This window comes from Malaclemys terrapin, chromosome 5 (genome assembly GCF_027887155.1).
Source record: "Malaclemys terrapin pileata isolate rMalTer1 chromosome 5, rMalTer1.hap1, whole genome shotgun sequence".
NCBI classification, from domain to species: Eukaryota; Metazoa; Chordata; order Testudines; family Emydidae; genus Malaclemys; species Malaclemys terrapin.
In genome coordinates this window covers 6,614,950-6,637,569 of record NC_071509.1, presented here as the reverse complement: position 1 = coordinate 6,637,569, position 22,620 = coordinate 6,614,950, and the positions used below count along the sequence as shown (strand labels likewise).

Sequence of the window (22,620 nt, the reverse complement as noted above, 5' to 3'; positions counted from 1 at the left end):
AAGGATGTCTTTTTGTATCGAACTGGGTTTTTTGGGGGGGGCCTTGGACTGTTTTGTTTGATTTGGGCACTGCATTTAGATTGAGTCTCTATTATGATGCTTTTAAAAAGTTTCCAAACAGCTTGCAGGCATTTTACTCATGGGACTGTTCTTTATCATTTCCATTTAATTAGCTTCCTCATTTTTATTTACTTCCCCCTTTTGAGGTTAAATGCTACTGTGGTGGGTTTCTTTGGCATTTTCCTCCGTACAAGGATGTTAAGTTTAACTACATGATGGTTGCTATTACCGAGTGGTTCAGCTTCTTGGACCAGATCCCATGCGACACCTAGGACTAAATCAAGAATTGCCTCTCGCCTTCAGGGTTCCAGGACTAATTGCTCTAAGAAGCAGTCATTGGGGGGATAGCTCAGTGGTTTGGGCATTAGCCTGCTAAACCCAGGGTTGTGAGTTTAATCCTTGAGGGGGCCATTTACGGAACTGGGGTAAAAATCTGTCTGGGGATGGGTCTCCTTTGAGCAGGAGGTTGGACTAGATGACCTCCTGAGGTCCCTTCCAACCCTAATATTCTAATGGTGCCTAGACATTTTCTCTCTCCATCCTGTCCTGAGGTGACATGTTCCCAGTCAATATGGGGATAGTTGAAATCCCCCATTATTATTTGGTTCTCTGTTTTTGTAGCATCTCTAATCACCCTGAGCATTTTGCAATCACCATCAGCACACTGGTCAGGTGGTCAAAAGTTTATTCCTTCTGCTATACTCGTATTATTCAAGCATGGAATTTCTATCCACAGAGATTCGATGGCACTCTTGGAGTCATTTAAGACTTTTACTATATTTGACTCTACGCTTCCTTTCACATATAGTTGCTGCTCCCCCGCCAGGCTCAAGAAGGCAGGCTGGCAGGCAGGTTTCCCCTGCCTCATAAAGCTACATCAGCTTCCATCAGCTTGAGCTGCTGAAAATGGCCAAATAGACCCATTTTTATGACAATCCAGACTCTTGTGTGAGGTGACCCTCCCCTTGCCAGCTTCCCCAGGTGAGCCGAGACCTTTGCCAGGTGACTTTACTGCCAAGGTGACCTCTCCCCTGACAAACAAGCTCTCCTGGATAGGAGCGCTCTTATTTTCTGGAGTGATTACATTTCAGTGGTTGATCGTTTTAAGTCAATGACACCTCTGTTGCTCTTTTGCCACCAGCTGGTGGAATTTCAGCCAGCTTAGAGGCAAACGGACAATAGAAAAGACAAAGGGCTGCACCTTCACAATGGAGTTTGCAGCCTCATAAAGCTACAGAGAGTTCATAATCCCCCACAGACGTCATAGATTGTCCAGACAGATTCCCAGATTGTCACAGAAGGCCTATTAGATCATCCAGTCTATCTTTCCCCCTCCTATCTGGCTGGTAGTGGATTGTCCTCTGAAGTCTAGTGCAGGGCTCTCAAACTTCTTCATTGTGGAAACTGTGTCTCATTAGAGAGATTGACTCATGGAACAATTTCCCCTCCCCGCCCTCCCCCGACTACCTATCCTTCCAGTTTCAGTCACATACCATCCGCAATGGTAGCAAAACTATCAAAGAGACTTATATGGCTTCCCATCACCATGGTATCTGAGTCCCTGACAATCTTTAATGTGTTTATTCTCACACCATCCCTGTGAGGCATGGAAGTGCTATTAGCCCCATTATACAGGTGGGGAATTGAGGCCCAGGGACACTAAAGCCCAGATCCTCAAAGGTATTTAGGTGCCTAACTCCCATCGGCTTGCCCAAGGTTACACAAGAAGTCTGTGGCAGAGCTGTGAAATGAATGCAGCTCTCTTGCCTCCTTGGCTGAATATCACAAAGCTGTCCTGTCTTGCTAATACTTCATGGGCCACAGTCTGAGACTGTTTTCTAATATTTTATCAAGTGCAATCTAAATGTCGCAGTGTCACAGCCCAGAACTGGCCTCTACAAGAGGCAAAATATGACTTAAATCGTACCCTCTCATTTACATTGGCTGCTCTTTGGGACAAAGAAGTCTGTCTTTGTTATCTGTACATACAGCACCTAGCCCACTGGGGCCCCAAGCCCTGCCTGGGGCTGCCAGACAAGACTGCAGCACAAATAACAATAGACTACTAGACTGCGTGGTGGAAGGAGATCCAGGCACTCCAACGGCTAAGGGGGTTTGAAGGCAGGAAAGAAAACTATATATAAACAGCGAGTTCTGCACCATACAGTTTCTTCCTGCCTTATTATGCTCACCTGGTTTTTCTTTGTTTGTAATTTTTACTGGGTTCATATTGAGAAACAGCTAGCATGTGACTGGTTTCAGAGTGGTAGCCGTGTTAGTCTGTCAGCAAAACCAACAAGGAGTCCTTGTGGCATCTTAGAAACTAACTAACGAATTTATTTGAGCATAGGTGTGGGGATGGGATAGCTCAGTGGTTTGCGCATTAGCCTGCTAAACCCAGGGTTGTGAGTTCAATCCTTGAGAGGGCTATTTGGGGATTGGCCCTGCTTTAAGCAGGGAGTTAGACTAGATGACCTCCTGAGGTCCCTTCCAACCCTGATATTATATGATTTTTTTTGTGGGCGATAACCCACTTCATCAGATGCATGGAGTGGAAAATACAGTAGAGAGGTATAAATATACAGCACATGGAAAGATGGGAGTTGCCTTACCAAGTGGGGGGTCAGTGCTAATGAGGCTCACCCCTTCTTATCAACTGTCGGGAATAGGCCATATCCACCCTAATTGAATTGGCCTCGTTAGCACTGACTCCCGACTCGGTAAGGCAACTCCCATCTTTTCATGTGCTGAATATTTATACCTGTCTACTGTATTTTCCACTCCATGCATCTGATGAAGTGGGTTCTAGCCCACGAAAGCTTATGCCCAGATAAATGTGTCAGTCTCTAAGCTAGCATGTGGGTGCACAAGGGTTGCCGAGTACCCAGCTCACTTTGAATTCAAGGGGTTACAGCTGGGTATAAAACTGGGTTAACCCGGTATTATTTTACTCTAAATGTGTCTTTAAAGAGCTGTGCTTTTGTTCATGGCTTTCGTTTTGGTTTCTGTGCCTTCTGCAGACTTTGACCGGATCTCGCATTTCCTTGCTGCTTTGGACATTGGCTCTAATTTCTGGCCCTTCAGAGTACACTTGGGTTGTATTTTCGAGCTTTTCTTTGCAGTCACGAAGGCTAGAGCCATACTTTTAATTAATGAATGCTGAGATTCTCATGTAAGCTCTGGATTCCAGCAGATGGGGCTGTCCAAAATACATCACCAAGTAGCAATAAAACACCAACACTAGCAATAAAATGGCAGGAGTTGGCAACGCTGAATTAGGGGATGGAAGTTGGTCCCCACTCTGAAAAAGCTTGGGGTGCAGCTGATGAAGACATATCTGAGCTAGCTTAACCCAGGTAGCCCCGGTCCCAGGACAGTAGAACAACACCAGCATGGACGTCAACACGGGTGGAATCTCCTTCCTTAGAGGTTTTTAAGGCCCGGCTTGACGAAGCCCTGGTTGGGATGATTTAGTTGGGGATTGGTCCTGCTTTGAGCAGGTGGTTGGACTAGATGACCTGCTGAGGTCCCTTCCAAACCTGATATTCGATGATTCTCTGTTCAAGCCTGTGCAGAACCCTGGGTAATTACATGGGCAGCTAATCCACGCTGAAACCCATGCTGCTGCAGCTTCACTAGCTAGCTAGATTCAAGCTAGCTCAGGGATGTCTACTCAAGGTTCGATCGCACCCCAGGTCTGCAGTGTAGACACATACAAAGCAGCAACTCCACCAAAGAGCTGGGGAAGGCATCTTGGAGCAGTGATAAAGCTCCTTTAAAGAAGGCAGCTGTGGGAAGCTGGCACACGCCGTGTATCGCAGCCTCTCCAGCTAAACTTTTCTGAAGTTTTGTGGCTTTTAATAGAGGTTTCTGCAGAGAAATGACAAAAGGACCAAAACCACACCCCCACCAATTATTTTTGGCCCAGGAAAACGCAGTAGTTTCTCTCTCCTTCTCTCTCTCTCTCACACACACACACGCACCCTGCCTAGCCTCAGCCAGTTATTTCCCACTCTTCATATCAGCACCAGCAAGCAGGGCTGGCTTTAGCAGGTGCAGGGCCCCATGGTGGGACACAAATTGTCTCTCTGCCCCCACCCCAACTCCACCCCGGCCCCACCCCGACTCCGTCCCTTCTCTGCCCCATTGGATCCCCCCCCAAATCCCCACCCTGGCCCCGTCTCTTCCCCAAGCACTCCGCATTCCTCCTCCTCACCCCTCCCTCCCAGGCTTGCGCTGATCAGCTGTATGGCAGCGCAAGCGCTGGAGGGAGGGGGGAGAAGCAGGACGCGGCTTTTTTTTTTTCCCCGCTCCGCCGGCAGCCCCGGACGTTGCGGGGCCCTCTTAGGCGCGGGGCCCCATTCCGGGGCATCGGCTTAAAGCCGGCCCTGCCAGCAAGGACAACATGTGAGTTCCGGCTCTGACTTCTCTTAGCAGGTCCATAAACCGACGCCTTGAGACACAGTTCGATCCTGCCAAGGACGTCTCAGTCAAGAGCCATTTTCTGTGACCACGTGCCATCTCCCTTGCTGAGGCTGCTAGGGTTAAAGGCGGGGCTGGAGATATATGCAAGCCGCTGAACGGCCTTGCAGTCTGCCACATTTCCTGAGGGCTCCCACCCCATTTGCGAGTGATGGTTACTGTGTGCACCCCTCCTCCATTATCCCTCCTGCTAAGCATCTGGTTCCCAGTGAGGCTCTTACTTCCTGTTTCCCTACACAGAGAAGCAGTGATGCCTAGTGGGTAGACATGCACCTAGTAGTCAGCAGGGCTGGGCACTGCTCCTTGAGTCACTGCATAACCTTGGGCAAAGGCTTGATTTCTTTGTTCCTCAGTTTACCCCTTAGTGGTAACACAGCTCCAATGCCTGCTGAGAGGCTTAGCAGGGAGCGCTTGTAAATTGATTTGGGATCATTGGGACAGCAGGTGCAATTAATACAGCCTGACATTTGTTTTATCTCCCAGGTTTCCAGCTACACTACCTGAGGCAAAAAGGGGGACAATCCAAGGGATTTGCCTCAAGAATGCACCATGAGCAGCTCACCCTACATTTGACCCTGGGCTCCTCCTAGCCAACCCTTTGCTTTAGCCCCTGGAGCAGAGGGTCTCACTTTAGGGCCTGCTTCAAGGCCCACAATGGAGTCACTGGAAGGACTCCCCTCAGGCTTCAGTGGGTTGGACCTCCATGGGGTGGGGCTGACTGGGCCCCACTGTGCTGCGTGAGTGTTACCGGCAGACGTAGTTCTCCCGGCAGGAATCCAGGGGGGTCAGGCAGTTGGGCTTCTCCTTGGACTCGTAGGAGCAGGCGGGGACAATGGTCTGTCGGCGGCGCTCGGCGCAGGCCGTGTCGTCACAGGGGCAGAAGAGAAGCTCGTGCGTGTACTCGGGGGGCACGCGGTCAAAGAACTTGCGCAGGGCCTTGTGGCACTTGGAGCGGTTGCAGGCGTCGGCCCGGGCCAGGCGCCGGATGCAGAAGGAGACGTACTCCGTCCTCAGCCTCTGGCACATCTCGTCCACGTTGCAGGCCTTGGCGGCATCCAGACAGCGGTTCACCTGCGTCACCTCGTTCTCGGAACCTGCATGACCCAGAGACCCCAACAAAGTTTAGCAATGGCCATGGCAACACCAGCACCCGAGGGGCCTCGAGCTCGCAGAGGACAGCAGGGCTGCCCCCCCCGGCTAGCCCAGAGCCCGGGGAGCAAGAAGAGCTGGGATTCACCCTGGGGTTAATGATTTAGTCCTGACGAGGCCGTTAGAAAACTAGCTCACGGAGCACACGCTGTTCCAGGAAGGAGGGGGAGTTTCTGGTCACGGGCCAGGTACGGGCCAGGTTAAGACTCTGGATTGAAGCAAATATCACCTCCCCAGCTGTGCTGACAGCCCTTGTCCCCACTCAGACTGTCCCCCTCACTCCCATGTGGAAGCAGCATGTCACCTCCGGAGGGGGAAGGAGCGGCTCCGGCTAGGGTGGCAGGGCTAGTGGCAAAGAGGAGACGGGCGAGAAAGCACCAATCAGCAGCAGGTGGGGGATCAGGGCCGGCTCTAGGATTTTTGCCGCCCCAAGCAAAAACATTTTTGGCTGCTCCCCCCTTTTTTTTCGTGCCTCCCTGGCCCCAGCCCCCCCCAACTCCACCTCTTCCAAACCCCTTCCCCAAATCCCCAGCCCCGCCTCCTCCCCCGGGTGTACCGCATTCCCCCCCCAATTGCTTCCTCCGTCCCCCCCCCCCAACCTCCCGCCTTAGCTCACCTCCACTCCGCCTGCTCCCCCGGGCGCGCCGCCACTCCGCTTCTCTCCCTACCTCTCAGGAGAGGGAGGGGAGAGAAGCGGAGTAGCGGCGCATTCAGGGGAGCAGGCGGAGCGGAGGTGAGCTAGGGTGGGGGGCGCAGGAAGTAACGGGGGGCAGAGGAACGCTCCCCACTCCAGCTCGCCTCCGCTCCTCCACTGCTGCCTCCCCCGAGCGCCCGCCGCTCGGCTTCTCCTCCCTCCCTTCTTCCCAGCCTTGCTACGCAAAACAGCTGTTTCCCGGCGGGAAGCCTGGGAGGGAGGGGGAGAAGCGGAGCGGCGGCGGCGCGCTCAGGGGAGCGGGCGGAGGTGGAGTGGAGGCGAGCTGGGGCAGCAGGGGCACTTTTCCCCCATGCCCCGGAGTCGGCGCCTATGATGGCCGGCGCCAGAATGCCGCCCCTAGAAATGTGCCACCCCAAGCACCTGCTTGTTCTGCTGGTGCCTGAAGCCGGCCCTGTGGGGGATGGACTGCTGGGTATCCCAGACTTGGCAGTGCCAGCCCCTATGCTCACCTCCCCAGCTGGCTATCCCTGACATGTGAGTTCCATCTCTCCCCAGATAGTCCCCGCTGATTATCCCTGACCTGGCCGTGCCAGATTCTTGACCCCTCCGGCTATCCTGGACCTGGCAGAGCCAACTCCCCCCCCCCCTTCGATGACAGTACCTTTCCTGGCATTGCCAACTCTGCCTACTGGTGTAACAAGTCATGGCTATGCACACACACCAGGCTGCTGCAAAATCATGCGCGTAGCACCACAGATCACTCGGGAAACACTTTTCTCCCCCAGAACCCCACAAGTCTAAAGCTTTGCCCTGTTTCGGGATCTCAAAGCATGAAGTAAGCCTCACAACTCCCCTGCGAGACGGAGAAGCACAACAGCCCCCCCACCCCCAGATTGCAGAGGGGGGCACCCAGGCACAGGGAGAGGGAACAAGTCACATAGCGAATCAGTGGCTGGCAGAGGTGGGAGTGGAAGCCAGGCATCCTGGCCCACGCTGCACCCCAAGCCACGCCACTCTCCCCAAAAGGACAAATGAAGGCAGTCTGCAAATACTGTAAACTGGTCAAAAAGTGACCTTAAGATTATTTATCGCAACATTTTACACTCTGTGGCGCCTTTCAAGGGAGCACGTCCAACTGCTTTACAAATGCTTTCATGAACTCTGCCCCTGCCAGCAGTGTGGTGAGAGAGACTAGGGCACGGTGGGGGCTTGAGCCAGCGAGCACTGAAGATGCCCGTGAATGTCAGTGGGCGTTGGATGATGCCAGTCGTGGGTATCTGAGGAACAGCATGCAGCAGGATGCAGTGGAGTCCTTTACAAAGAGTGGTGTTTCCTGCCCCTTCCTTGGAAGCATTTGGCCACTGTGGAGATGGGATACTGGATTAGATGGACCTTAGGGCTGATTCAAGCTGGCAATTCCTCATCCAGAACCTACTGCCACTAGAGACAAGTGCAAACACTCCATCTGGGTAAGCCAGTATTTCTGAAGTGTGGGCTGAGCCCCTGGGGTGGGGTGGGTCTCTCAGGACAGGCCAGGGCAGTGAGAGGCAGGTCTGTTACAGTGCATTGTGAGGCACAATAGGGGCGTGATCGGTGCCGTTTTCCCAAAGGGCAGCTCTAGCTGGATGAAATCTTTTGCCATGGACTCCAGTGAGGCCAGGATTTCCCCCCAGGACTGCCCACTATTTCTGTAACGGGCTTAACGAAAGCCCCAGTTCTCCATGACTCTGCGCTAACGCCATTTCAGATTATCGTGCCCTCCCTGGGAGTAACGCATGGGGCTGGAGTTTGCGGAGACTAGCAAGGCCCGTGTTTGTGGCACAGTAGCACTGAAAGGACCCATTCAGAATTACAGCCTCACTGTACTGGGTACAAGGTATTTAGACACCCTCATATCTGAGCACCTTCCCACTGTTAAATGCATGACTCCTCACCACGCCCTGTGAGGCAGGGCAGGATTATTATTCCCATTGTACAGATGGAAAACTGAGGCACAGAAAGACTTAGTAACTTGCCCAGGGTCACCCAGGGAGCCTGTGGCAGAGCAGAGATCTGTGCCCACATCTCCTAAGTCCCAAGCTAGCATCCTAACTGCTCAACCATCCTTCCTCTCCCTCCGGCTGTGACACACACAACATGAAAGACAGTCCCTGCCCATGGCCCTCACAATCTAAACAGGGTCAAAACCCAACAGGGGATGCAGAACACAAGAGGGGTGGGAGAGATGGGAGCCTGACAGAGACAGGTCCGCAAGGTCACAGAGGTTCACAGCAAAGTGCGCAGAATAGAGGCATCAGAGTCTTTCATAAGAGAAGAAGACAAGAGAGCCGAGTGGATTGGTAATACGCCACCTGCCCGGCCATTAGCCGGAGGATAGTGCCACAGTTGGGATGACTTTGAGAAAGGTTCTGATGGAGGACAGGGTAGTGGCTGTGTGAGTTGGGTCCCACGCTTGCGGGGCAGCATGGAAGATGTTGGTTTGTGGGAGAACAGGGATGAGTGAGCTAAAGGGGCTGGCAGAACAAGAAACGGGAGGTTGAGGTGTATGGCAGGGTGGGAAGAAAGAAGCCAGCAGAGTATAGCCTTGAAAGTTGGAGAGTTTGCGGGAATTTGAGTGCAGATCAGTTACAGAAAGAATCTGTTCTTTTCCTGCCCCCCCTTGTCCAAGAACAAGAAGGCTGCTCGGTGAGGTCTGGGGCAGGTCAATGCAGAGAGAGATTTCTCCGGACAGCACGGAGCCAGACTGGGATTTGCAGCTTCCAAAGGTCAGAGAGTCAAAGAGTGGAGCTGGATTTAAAGAGAGGCTGGAGAATTTCATGAGCAGCGATAACATCTGTAGATGAACAACCTCAGCTAAGTTCATCTAACCCCATGCTACAGTGTCAAATCACCACCCCAGGGGCCAGGAAGGAATTCTTTCTGCCTGTCTGGATTATTTTTCTGCCAGCTTTAGCTTCAGGTACTGGCCAGGATACTGGATTGGATGGGCCCATTAATTCCCACTTTTAGAGGTACAGAGGTGAAATGCCCCAGGTCACACACAGCTGCGAGCAGACCCCAGGAATCCTGACACCCAGCCAGTCTCCTGCTCTAACCACTACCCTACACCATCTCTCCACACCTGGTTGTCGTTACACTGTACAATCTGATAGTTACATCAGGCATAGTTACATCTATTCAACTGGACAAGTACAGCACTGGCAGCAAACTTCCCCCACGGAAAGTGCCGTGACCCTGGCCTGGTGGGATGAGCCACCTGGCAGTTCTGTCTCCACAACTCATTTAGAGCTTCGGCTGTCTACTGGGATTCCATGGCAACCATATGCTCTATTGGACATCCCATCAACCCTGCTGCGCGGTTGCTAGGGAAGGCTTCTGGGGCACTGCGGACTCCAGCATTTGAGAGTGGAGGAGGTTCAGCCTTCATGACGTGCTCCCACCCCGGAAGCTGGGGAAGGGGCCACCCTGTATCACAGATGAGTGGAGACGGGAAAGACCACTCCGCTGCCTCCTCAGACGACATCCAAGGTCAAGGCTGGGGATGGACATGGGGCCTGGGGGAAAGGGGAGAGTTTGCTAGAGGTGGCAGAGGATGGGAGCCAAGGCCATGCAATCCGCAGTGACCCAGGTCCGGGAAAGTTGGTGGCTCTGGGCGGGGTCACCACCTGAGGCCACCCTGATTTCAGGTGCTGTAGCCATACATCCTAGCCAATCAGAGCCAAACCTGGTGGTGATTAGAGTCATCTCCATTGGGAACTGCACTGTTCTGAGGCCTGACTGATGTTTGCAGAGCAGTAGCAGCACAAGGCTCTCTGATGGTGTGTGTGCGGGCGAGCCTAGTTTCCAACATGGAGACTGTGCTTCAAGGCTGCTTCTAAGGACTTTCACCGGCGTGACCAAACTACCATCACGGGAAACACCTGGAGGGCTGTGAATGCTACACGATTGTAATTGTCCAGGAGCTACAGCGAGGAGAAAGGTGAATGACTGAAGAAGCCAACGTTCAAGAGCAAGTCACTGGAGGATGTTCTCAGGCAATGGCCTACAGAGGATTTGGTGGACTGATGGGGCCTTCTTTGCAAAGAGCAGGTAACTGACTGGGGCACCTAGGCACTACGATAATTCAAATTACAAATAATAATAATATTCCCCAGCCTGAGATCAATCATTGGAAGAAAAGTCAGAGCAAATCTGATGCCTTTCAAACCTTGACGTTGTCTCTACCAGGAAATGCAGAGTCAATGGGCCTATTTCCACTCACTTCTAAAGGGTGTAACTCCATTGGCCTCAGCAAAACCACCCTTGATGTACACCAGTGCAAGCAAAGAGCAGAATCTCAAGCATAGGAATGTCTCAGTGACTAGCAATCTGGATAGAAGAGTGCCCAAAGCAATGCTGTTACTCCAGTGAGGAAGGTCAACAGATGCACAAAGCCATGAAAGAGAATGCTTCAAAATACCAATACTGTGGTTACTTGGGAGTAACACTGTCTTAGAAAGGAAAGGAGAGACCTTGGAAACCAGATAAAAAAAATCACATTATATGCAAATATTAGGGATCGGTGAGGAAGGAAAATATCCATATCTTTCTGATTTTGACGTTAAACTACTTGATTGAAGCATGCAAGATGATCCCTCTTACACAGGAGAATCCCTGCTAGGAGTGGTCAGGTGATTCATCTGAGACTTCACAAATCTCCTTATGCGATAAAAGAGATAAAGTGAGATTCCTTCTGGCTGCAAAGAAAAAGAATTTGAAGACAAACTTTTTCATCTCTGTCAACTTGAGACTCGAAGCAGGAGGGACTTTATGCCAATTAGAGAAGATTTTATGGAGGAAGAAGCCAAGTCTCTTGCTAAATTTAGAATGCAATATCAAGACAAAAAATATCTTTGGTGAGTCATTGAAACCAGCCACTCCACATCTGAAAAATTTCGAAGAGGTCAGTTTCAATCTTGCTGTGAATTTCAAGATGACCTCAGAGAACAATTGACTGTGATATTTTGCCTTCTCTTGAAGCTATGGAATATCCCTGATGTTAGCTGAATTGTTTTGGCCTACAATGTTTAACTTGAATAAAAAGTTTAACTTTGAGTTATAATGATGTTGAAGGGTATTTTTTTGTTTTGGTGGATGCACCTTTTGCTGTAGATATACTATGGTGTAGACCTGTTTAATAATACACAGACATGAGTCTTGTTATGCCATTTTACACTACCCACAGTTTGGGGTATAGCAAACAGCTAGTAGAAATGGCTTTATTATTCTTGAAGTCTATGGCCTGGTCTACACTGGGGGGGGGGGGGGGAATCGATCTAAGTTACTCAACTTCAGCTCCGTGAATTACGTAGCTGAAGTCAACGTACTTAGATCTACTTACCGCAGTGTTTTCACTGTGGTAAGTCAACGGCTGACGCTCTCCTGTCGACTCCGCCTGCACCTCTCGCCTGATGGAGTACCGGAGTTGACGGGAGAGCGCTCGGTGGTCGATTTATCGCATCTAGACTAGACTCGCTAAATCAACCCCCGCTGGATCGATTGCTGCCCGTCGATCCAGCGGGTAACGTAGACAAGCCCTAAATCTCATTTTGAGTACGCTAGCTTTCTCCTCCACCCACAGAACAATGTAGGACACACTTTTAAAATCATTACTATTACTACAGTAGATAGATGTAATTCCATTTGTATGTTTTTTAGTGGCCATAATACATTATTTATGTAAAATCTGGTTAAAAATATCTGGTGATATGACTCTGCCCTGAGGTATTGTAACGATATATGCTTCAGTCAGTTCCTTTGCATTTTAGTAGTAGGTTGGCAGGAGTGCTGAGGTCCCAGAGTAGACCAGTGCCCTGCTGTGCTAGGTGCTGCACAGGCACATAGTGAAAGGCAGATCTACGCTATGACTAATGGTATCGCCATGGAGTAATACAAGTAAAAATGTAAAAAAACGAGACAGGTTTTTCAATACCTCTCTGATACAGATTTGGGTTCTGAATCCTTCATTACTGCTCCAGAGCCCTACTGTTCTGGGTCTGTTTTTCTTTGCTACCTAACCAGTTTCATCCCATTTTCAAAAAATGGCAAGGCATTGGCCATGCATAAAAGTCCCAGTGTACAGAGAGTCTACATGTACAGGAGAGAGCACCATAGGATTCATCATGGAACTGGCAAACTACTGAATAAGGATCCTGTCCTGCAACTGCTTCCACGTGTGCTTCACTTCTCACACGTGAGTAACCGAAGTGGAGTCAATGAGGGTATTTGCCTGTGCAAATTAAACACACGTGTTAATGTTTGCGGCATCAGTGGCCTGGTCCACACTAACCCCCCACTTCGAACTAAGATACGCAACTTCCGCTACGTGAATAACATAGCTGAAGTCGAAGTACCTTAGTTCGAACTTAGAGCGGGTCCAGACGTGGCAGGCAGGCTCCCCCGTCGACTCCGTGTACTCCTCTCGCGGAGCAGGAGTACCGGCGTTGGCGGCGAGCACTTCCGGGATTGACCCGGGATCGATTTATCGCGTCTAGACAAGACACGATAAATCGATCCCAGAAGATCGATTGCTTACCGCCGGACCCAGAGGTAAGTATAGACCTACCCAGTGTCTCAGTTAGTACCATCGACAATATTAGCTGTTCCTGCTACCGTAAATGCCTCACAGCCCTGAATCAGGGGCAACAGAAGCTCCCTAAAAGTGTGGGGGGGGGGCCACCAGCGGCCAAACTGTGGTCCCGTCCCTGTGCCTCCTCTTCCCCCGAGGTCCTGCTCCTTCCCCCGAGGCCCTGCTCCAGTGCCCCTGTGGCATTACACCCCATATTCTTCATAATAATATTATTACGATATGAGTATGGCATAATTATGATGTATTTTGTATAAGATAGGTCATGTGTCATATCATTGAAAAGTTTATGATTTACTGAATGTGATTATCCTATTTGTAGGCACGTCTCATTTTTGTATCTAAAGTTAGGAATATTGTCTATGCATCTATTACAAATGTATTTACGTTTACACCTGGGGAACACCCACTAGACAGAATGCAATCAGTCTAGATGGCTGGCTGGGAAGGGCCATTAGGGAACCCAATAGGTCTTTGAAGATGCTAATCTCCCACTAGGAGGCCTTCCTGAGGATGTTACCAACAGCCTCCGAGTTGTGGCTGCTATGGCTCTATAGAGACATGTGACCAAGTCACCTGGTATTGGACTCCATCATAATATTAGTGGTTTTCCACTGACCGGGCGTGGGAATCAAACGGGGAGACAAAGGGTTCCCACCATATGCCAAAGCTATTTAAGGCAGGGGAGTGACATCATTGTGGTTCATTCTTCACTGACTTCCCACCCAAGAAAGAAGACTGCTGGAAACACCTAAGAAACAAAAGACTGAACTGGGGGAGAAGGGCTGAACCCAGGCTAAAGAGTTTTCTAGCCTGTGAAAGGAATAACTGGAGTTTTAAGCTGTAAGCAAGTGTAGCTTGCCCTCAAGAATCTCTGCAATCTGCATAAAACAGCATTTAGGGTGAGAATTTGCTACTTATAATTAATTTCGTTAGTATATTAAGCTTAGATTGCATTTTGTTTATTTGCTAGGTAATCTGCTTTGAACTGTTTGCTATCCCTTATAATCACCTAAAATCCATCTTTTGTAGTTAATAAACTTGTTTTGTTTTGTCTAAAACCAGTGTGTGGAATTCATAACTGCGGGGGCACAAAGCTGTTGCATGTCTTCCTCCACATTGAGGGAGGGGGCGAATTTCAGGAGCTTACGCTGTACCGATCTCTGTGCAACGCAAGATGGTACCATTTGGGGGTTTGCCATCGCCCCATCAGGCAGGCATGGGGCCAGATTTACCAAAGAGGTCTTCTTCCATTGAGGCCCCTGAATAGGGCCAATGAGTGCTGATCTCTTTTAAAAATCCGGCCAGCCGTCTCTGCCCTGAAGGGGATGGGCGCCGAGAGAGCAGGGTTCTTCTGGCCAGAGCTCTTCTCCCAGAGTCATGGTGTTTTCTACCTCAGCTGGGGGAGCCTTAGAGGCTGCCTATCCAGCCCTTGTCTATCTCTGCCCTGGTCCCTTGCTCTTTATGGCCCCGGTCCAATCATATAAAGTGCCTCCCCTGAAAACGTGCTCTTGTCTCAACAGCTTAGCACGGAAATTCTCGGCACAGACAATGCGAGAAGGGGCCGTGCAGCGCGACAGACTGCGGCGGGGCAGGGAGAGGCCTAATCAGTCCGTCCCTCCCAGATCTGGATTGTGGGCTCCCTCCCAACGAGCAACCTGCTTTGGGCCAACAAGTAGGAGAAGGCGCTCCAGCCCACCTACCTGCGGTGATGGATGCCAGCCGGACGTAGTCAAAGCCCCTGACGAATGGCTCGTACGGAGAACTCTCCAACACGTTCATACCTGAGGTGAAAGGAAGATAGGTTGAACCCCAGCAAAGTGAGGTAGCTCTGGCTTCTGAGATTTGTGTTTTAGAAACCTGTCTCAGTGCAAAAGTCTGCAGAACAGCCTTTGCATTATGGGTCTCCATGATGCCTATTCTTATAGCGAGTCCATTTCCCCAGAGTAATGCTCAGTATCTTAGGGGCTGGTAGAAGACGCCAGATCAACAACCCTGGGGAGCCAAGTCCTATCCTTATGCCCGGCACAGGCCACAGGAGATTTCACCAAGGCTACCCCTTGAAAATGAACCTAAACCTTGGCCTGGGTGGGTTAATTTCTATGGGCGAGAGAGCTGTTTGGTTTCCTTGGACTATTCAGTTCTTGGCCTCTCTGCTACCAATGAGGGGCCCAGTTATACAAGGAACTGGACAGACTCCATGAATACACATGTGATGGTAGCCATTTTCATTCACTACGCACCCAGCATTCTATCCCCCCCTGGGGTCTTTCTCGAACTTGCTGCTTTCCAGACAGCCATCCCTAGGTTTTGCTGCTTATTGCCTTACCCTCGATTGGGTGTGCCTTGATATTTATTAACACTGCATCTGCTCCCAATGCATGCTGCTCTTTCCAGCTGAGCATAGAGTGAATGACACGCAGCCCCAGCAAAAGCCTCCCGGTCTAGATTAAGGATATCGGAAATTTTATTCCATCAGAGTTCTCCTTTTATCAACTCCAAGGACCATAATGTGCCATCCTACCGACTGATGCCACAGAGTATTACTGAGGGAAATAGCTTAGTAAGTTTTAAAAACAAACAAACACTGGGGGGAATTAGACATTTATATGGATAAGATCAGCAGCCTGAGCTGCACTAGCTGGGATAAAAGGGCTATCAAACCTCATGCTTCAGGGCATATGTTGATCACCAGCTGGGGTCAGGAAGAAATCGCCGCCTTGATGCACAGCTCTATGCAGTTACCACCGGTGTATGACAAGGCAAGTTTACAGCTTTCTTTGAATTACCTGGGACTGCCACTGACTGCATAGGGGACCATTCGTGTGCTACAGTGGAGCAGTTTTTATGTTCTGATGACACCACATGGCATCTGGTAGTGTGTCTCCAAATACTGAAGTGCCTAAACACAGACTTGCTCAATAGATGCTGAGTAAATGCTAGGCTATGTAAATTCCCTGGGCATATGGTTCCACAACTGATTTTCATAAAGGCTTCTAGGAAGCTTTTCTGGCCTCCTGGGTACGTATGGATGAAAGCAAAGCCTCTGCAAGTCAGTTTCAGATCGGCTTCCTTGTTTAGCCAATTAGACATGTGGGATTTTTAAATATGTAACTAGTATTAGAAAAATGTGTCCCAAAGGAAATGAAAGCAGAGCAAACAAAGATCCAGTGGTGATTAATGGACGTGCGAGTCAATCTGCTGCTCAGAGAAAATAAGGGGCTCACGACACCGAGTTAAGCCGGGTCACGAGCAGTGGGAAGCAAAACCTAGTCAAATCCTGATTTACAGCATTCGCTGCCTTTCCAGCCCTGCTGTGCCAATGCGTCTCAATCCTGACCCGCAACTCCCCTGCTATTCCAGTGTAGAGCACCCACACAACTCTGCCGATGTGTCTCAGCCCTGACTTACAGCACCCCCTGCTATTACAGACTTGGGTAGGGTGACCATACGGCATGGGTGGTGGGTGAACTGCTGGCTCAAGCCCCCAGCTCCACTCCTTCCGCCCGAGGCCCCGCACCTTCTATCCCCCCGTCCCACTGGACATCACTGCAGCTGCTGGCCCTCGCCCCAGGCTAGCGCCCCCAACCCCAGAGTGCCCCCAGCCCCCCCAACCCTAGAGCGCCGAGCACCGCCCCAGCCCCTCCCCCAGCCCTGGGTAGGGTTACCATATTTGAACATTGAAAAAAGAGGACACTCCATGGGGCCCCGGCTCCGCCCCTTCCCCTCCCCCGGTCCCACCCCTTTCCCCACCCCCGGCCCCGCCCAACTCCGCCCCTTCCCTGTCCCCATTCCAACCCCTTCCCCAAAGTCTCCGCCCCCTCCCCTGAGCACCCCACATTCCCCCTCCTCCCTCCCAGCCACACGAAACAGCTGCACCAATTCTAAAGTCAGGCACTCCACTAGTATAGACTCCCATGACTTTAATGAAGCTGCTCAGTGGAGGATCTGCCCCGGCCCTCAGTTTTTGGGAGCGGTCAGGACACGCAGCTCACACTGTTCTGTTTCCCAGCTCCCCAGATGCCTTGGAGCACCCAGTTCTCCTCCCTGCCCGGTAAAATCCCGGACATTTTGAGCTATTTAATTCTTTAATTCTAAAACGTAATTCTTTATATGTAGTGAACTTTGTATTTTCGTTTTGGCATTGTGTTTGCTCCTAGGATCAGGGGCAGCCAGGGTCTCCACGTGCTTGGCCCGCCACAAGCCAAGCTCAGAGGCTCCCATTGGCTGGGAAAAGCTCCAATGGGAGCTGTCGGAGCCAGCCCCTGCAAGCCCTGCCCCCGCAGCTCTGATTGGGCAGGTATTTCGCAGTGATCCACCACACTGCTGTGTCTCATCACAAATGGGGAGCTGAGTGCCATACAGCACACCCCAGCCCCAGGAGCTCTGATCCACTTGCAGGCAAGGCAGCCCGATGCCCATCGCAGCCAGAGCTCTGATCCCTCTGCACACTCCTGCCTTTCTCACACTGCCCTCCCCTCCTCCCCCACCACAGTCAGTGCTTTTTGGCGACTCCCCGGAGCAGCTCCCCCAGCGCTGCCCCCCACCTGTGCAATCAGCGGCGCATGGTACTCCCAGCTTTGCTGCTCCCTGACTCTTCGGCTCTGTTTAAGAGCCAAGCTGCCCTAGTGCTACCGGCTTCAGGCACTTCTCCTACCTGGGCTCCACCTGAGCTGCTCCTCCCAGCTCAGACTGTAAGAGCCGAGCTGCTGGCTTCTGGCAGCCCTCCCCTACCTCAGGACCCAGAGCTGGCTGGACACGTCCCTTCCCCCGGCTCCAACTGAGCTGCTCGGCTCCGCCCCCTCAGACTTACAGAGCAGAGCTGCAGGAGCCAGCGTTACCGGCTTCAGGCAGCACCCCCCCTGCCTCGGGACCTTGCACCGTGGGAGCAGCTCAGCTGGAGCCGGGTAGGAGAAGTGCCTGGCTGGGGGCTCGGGGTCCGGAGGCGGGGGGGGGGGTGCTGCCTGAAGCCAGTAGCGCTTGCTCGGGCAGCTTGGCTCTGTAAATCTGAGAGAGGAGGAGTGGAGCAGAGCCACAGGGGGAGAGGAAGTGCCGGCCATTTTCCCGGACATGTGTGGCTTTTCAGCAATTCCCCCCGGACGGGGGTTTGATTGCTGAAAAGCCGGACATGTCCGGGAAAAAGAGGACGTATGGTAACCCTAGCCCTGGGAGATGGCAGCGCAGCCCCAGCCGGGGCCATGGCACAGGGGAGGAGCCACCCATAGAGCGGGCAGCAGGAGAGGGAATGGGGCGGCATGTGGGCGGGGCCACCCCTGGCTGCTGGGGGAGGCTGAACTCCCCCAGCCTATGATACCCGCCGCCCATGCCATATAGCTCATTTTGGCCAGGACAGTCCCTTTTTTAAGCCTTGTCCCGGCCATCACAACTTTGATCAGTTGGCAAGAGCAAATGGGACAAATGCCCACTTTTCTCAAAAACGTAGAGTGCAGAGGAACATGTGGGGGTGGGGGGTTAGCGGTGATGCCAGCCTTGCTCGGGGGGGGAGGGGATGGCAGACTTGGGTGGGGGTAGGCAGGGTTGGGGCGAACAACAATGCCAGCCCTGGGTGTGTGTGTGTGTGGGGGGGGGCTGGGCTCGGGAGAGCAGCTCGGGCCAGCCCCGTTTGCAGGAGATGGGGGGACTTGGGCTAACCCCACGCAATGTCCCATTTTCCCGTTGGGAAATATGGTCACCCTAAACCTTGGTCACTACCTCTGTCTATACCCCTCTGTGCAGCACTCCACTCCGAGGTCTGGCTTTCAGGCTCCGGGGACGCTGATAATGCTCTCTTGCTTGAAAAAGGCCAAAATGTGGATCAAACTGTCTTTATTACTCAGTTGTTGAACCATTTCCATCGGAGAGTAGATTGGCCAAGCACCGCATAGGAAAGGAATGGGGTCTAGTGGCCATGACCTGCTCTGCTTTCAACTGTTGGATGGGAAACCAGCTGCATTTCTCACACAACTAGAACACAGTAAGTTACCTGCCCCCCGCCCTCCAAGGCTTTAGTTTTTCCATGGGGGAACCTCAGAGCGGAGGCTTTCCTCTTTACCTGGGATGCTCTAGGTCAGGGACTGGCAACCTTTGGCAAGCTGCATCCGCAGGTTCGGCCGATCGTGGCTCCCACTGGCCGCGGTTGGCTGCTCCAGGCTAATGGGGGCTGCGGGAAGCGCTGCGGGCCGAGGGATGTGCTGGCCGCGGCTTCTCGCAGCCCCCATTGGCCTGGAGCAGCCAACCGCGGCCAGTGGGAGCCGCGATCGGCCGAACCTGCAGACGCGGCAGGTAAACAAACCAGCCCAGGTGCTTACCCTGGCAGAACCTAAAACGATGGCCTGCAGAGTCCCTGGGGGAAGTGGATCTGACTAATCTCCCCCAAGCCCTCAGCAACACCTCCTTTCTCTCAATCACTGGGGACGCCACACCACCAATGTTTTATTTCTTACTCAGGTCTGTAACCTGGGCATCTTCTTCCACGTGGGCCTCTCTCTAGATCCTCACATCCAGGCTACGTCTAAATCGTGCCAATTCTTACTGTCTCGCATCTTTAGATTACGGCCTTTCGACTCCATCCAAACAGCCAAAACTCTTGTCCAAGCTGTCATCGTCTTGGGTCTCCATAGGACCCTACCAAATTCACGGCCATGAAAAACGCGTCACGGACCGTGAAATCTGGTCTTTTGTGTGCTTTTACCCTATACTATATAGATTTCACAGAGGAGACCAGTGTTTCTCAAATTGGGGGTCCTGACCCAAAAAAGGAGTTACAGGGGGGTCACAAGGTTATTTTAGGTAGGGTGGCAGCATGGCCACCCTTACTTCTGCACTGCCTTCAGTGCTGGGCGGCCGGAGAGCGGCGGCTGTTAGCCGGGCACCTGGCTCTGAAGGCAGTGCCCCACCAGCAGCAGCGCAGAAGTAAGGGTAGCAGAACTGCAACCCCCCTACAAAAACCTTGCGACCCCCCCAACAACTCCTTTTTGTCTCAGGATCCCTACAGTTACAACACCGTGAAATTTCAGATTTAAATAGCTCAAATCATGAAATTTATGATTTTTAAAATCCTAGGAGCGTGAAATTGTCCAAAATGGACGGTGAATTTGGTAGGGCCCCAGGGTCTCGATTGCTGCAACTTCCTTTTCTCTGGTCGTGACACATGCAACTTTGCCCTACTCGCAGCCAGTCAGAAGGCTGCTGCAAAGATTATTTTCCTAGCTCGTCACTTTGACCTCATCACCCCTCGCTTTGCATCCCTCCGCCGGATCCCCTCCCCCCCTTTGCTTATCACATCCAACAGAAGCTGCTTGTCTTCACTTCCAAGGCCCCTCCCAGTCAATCTCCGTCATTCTTGTAATCACTTAGTCACTTTTGAGAGTGGACGAGCCTGGCCCATCCACTTTTCGCCACAGGCCGGCCCCCTTCCTGTCTTCTTCCCCCCAAGGCCCTGCCTCCCGGCCAGGCTGGAAGCTGGAGCCCCACCAGGGTAAGAGCAGCCCGGGAAGCCTGGACAGCAGTGGACCCTCCATCTGAACTGGGCAGGGACATGGTTCGGGGGCTGCTCTCGGGCCCCCACCCACCCCCTGACAGGTCGAGGGTCCGTGGCTCCCTGGCCCTGCTCCAGCTTCCGGCTTGGCCAGGAGGTGGGGCCTCAGGGGGAATAGGAGGGACAGGGCAGGGCCATGGATGGGGCAGGGCCTTGTGGCCCCCCACTTTTAGGAAGAATCTGTCACCCCTGGAAAGAGCTCCCCATAAACATCCAAAAAGCTGCCCCCATTGTCCTCCTTCAAATCCCGTCTCAAAACTCTCCTTTGCCGTGAAGCCTACAAAAAACTGGACGATGGTCGGGCTGCTGGTGTGCAGACAGCACTGCCTGTCATGCTGACCGAATTGCCTCATTGTTCCCTCGTACTCCCCCATCAGTCTATATCCATCTCTTGTCTCTTATCTTATGCTGAGGTTGGAAGCTCCTTGGGGCAGGGACTTTTTATTTGTTCTGGGTTTGTACAGCCCCTAGCACAATGGGGCCCTGCAATGGGGTACACAATAGCCAGGGGTGGCTCTAGCTTTTTTGCCGCCCCAAGCACGGCAGGCAGGCTGCCTTCGGTGGTGCGCCTGTGGGAGGTCCCCGGTCCCGCGGATTTGGCGTACCCGCCGCTGAATTGCTGCCGAATCCGCGGGACCAGCGGACCTCCCGCAGGCATGCCGCCGAAGGCAGTCTGACTGCCGCCCTCGGAGGGACCGGCAGGGCGACCCTGCAGCTTGCCGCCCCCGGCACGTGCTTGGAGTGCTGGTGCCTGTAGCCGCCACTGCAATAACTCATGGAAGCACAGACACCCCGGTACGTATTCCTCCACAACAGCCCTGCAGCGCGCTGCTTCGGGGATTTCATTGACGGTAAACTCAACCAAAAAGAGGGCCCAATCCTGCAAGGTGCTGAGCCCCCCTTCTTTGCTAATGACTTCACATCACAGCACTCAGCACCTTGTAGATTGCAACTGAAAGTGGGATTCCCAAGGGGTACAGTGAAGCAGAGATCACGGAAGCTGTGATCAGGGCAGTCTGCCTTGGGGTGAGGCTCAGGGGCTACTTGGAAGGAAAACTAATTTGAGTAGGGTTACCATACGTCCGGATTTTCCCGGACATGTCCAGCTTTTTGGTCCTCAAATCCCCGTCTGGGAGGAAATCCCAAAAAGCCAGACATGTCCGGGAAAATAGGGAGGGAGGGGTATTGGGGCTTGGGTCAGGGCTGGAGCCACTGGGGCCGGCGCCGCTCGGCTGGAACCAGGGCTGCCGCCCCAGGGCCCAAGCTGAGCCAGGCGGGAGACGCCGGGGCCAGAGCCTCTTGGCCAGGACGGCCGGCCACCGGAGGGAGCCGCTCGGCCGGGGGGGGCCAGACTGGGCCGCGCCTCCTCGCGCCCCGCCACTGCCCCAGCCCCAGCTTACCTGCTGCCTCCCTGTTTCAGGCTTCCTGTGAACATTTGATTCGCGGGAAGCAGGGGAGGGGGAGGAGCAGGGGGGCGGAGTGTTCAGGGGAGCGGGCGGAGTTGGGGCGGGGACTTTGGAAAAGGGCGGGGTGGGAAAGGGGCGGAGTTGGGGCAGGTCTGGGGGCGGAGTTGGGGCGGGGCCGGGACCCCGGCCCCATGGAGTGTCCTCCTTTTTTTAAATTAAAATATGGTAACCCTAAATTTGAGTCTGCCAAAAACGGATGTACATTTTAAGGTCCTATTACTAGGAAAAAGATGCAACTGAACTTCACCTGCAGCTCCCAAGAGCCAGAAGAGACACCTCAGGATTTCCTAGCCCAGACGCTTGATTTGAGACAGAGAGTACAGTTTGCCTCATAAGAAGCTGAATCTGACCTAAGATACGACCTGTCCTTGTACAAAACCTGTTCCTCCAGTCAGTCCTGGCAGGACAGCAAAATGCCAATATTCAGACTTGTATGCAGTGTAGCCTTAGCTGTGTTGGTCCCAGGACATTAGAGACAAGGTGGGTGAAGTCATAGCTTCACTGGCGCTTCCCAGCCACACAGAGCTCTTCTTCACATCTGGCAAAGGTACTCTCAGCATCACCGCTAACTGCCAGGTGGAACAGATTGTTTAGCATAAATAGTTAGCACATTGTAAGGGACCATTCAAGGCAGAATGGCCCATTA

General features: G+C 52.5%; 1 protein-coding gene across 1 annotated transcript in view; it reads right to left on the bottom strand.

The window, feature by feature from the left end:
* GFRA4 (GDNF family receptor alpha 4) overlaps positions 1–22,620 on the bottom strand; it is a 150,032-nt gene that overhangs the window by 20,327 nt on the left and 107,085 nt on the right. The window contains exons 3-4 of the mRNA XM_054030666.1: positions 14,675–14,755; positions 5,291–5,636 (exon numbers count right to left, since the gene is read on the bottom strand). Coding sequence (XP_053886641.1) covers positions 5,291–5,636; positions 14,675–14,755 — 427 coding nt within the window. The remainder of the gene's footprint in view (positions 1–5,290; positions 5,637–14,674; positions 14,756–22,620) is intronic.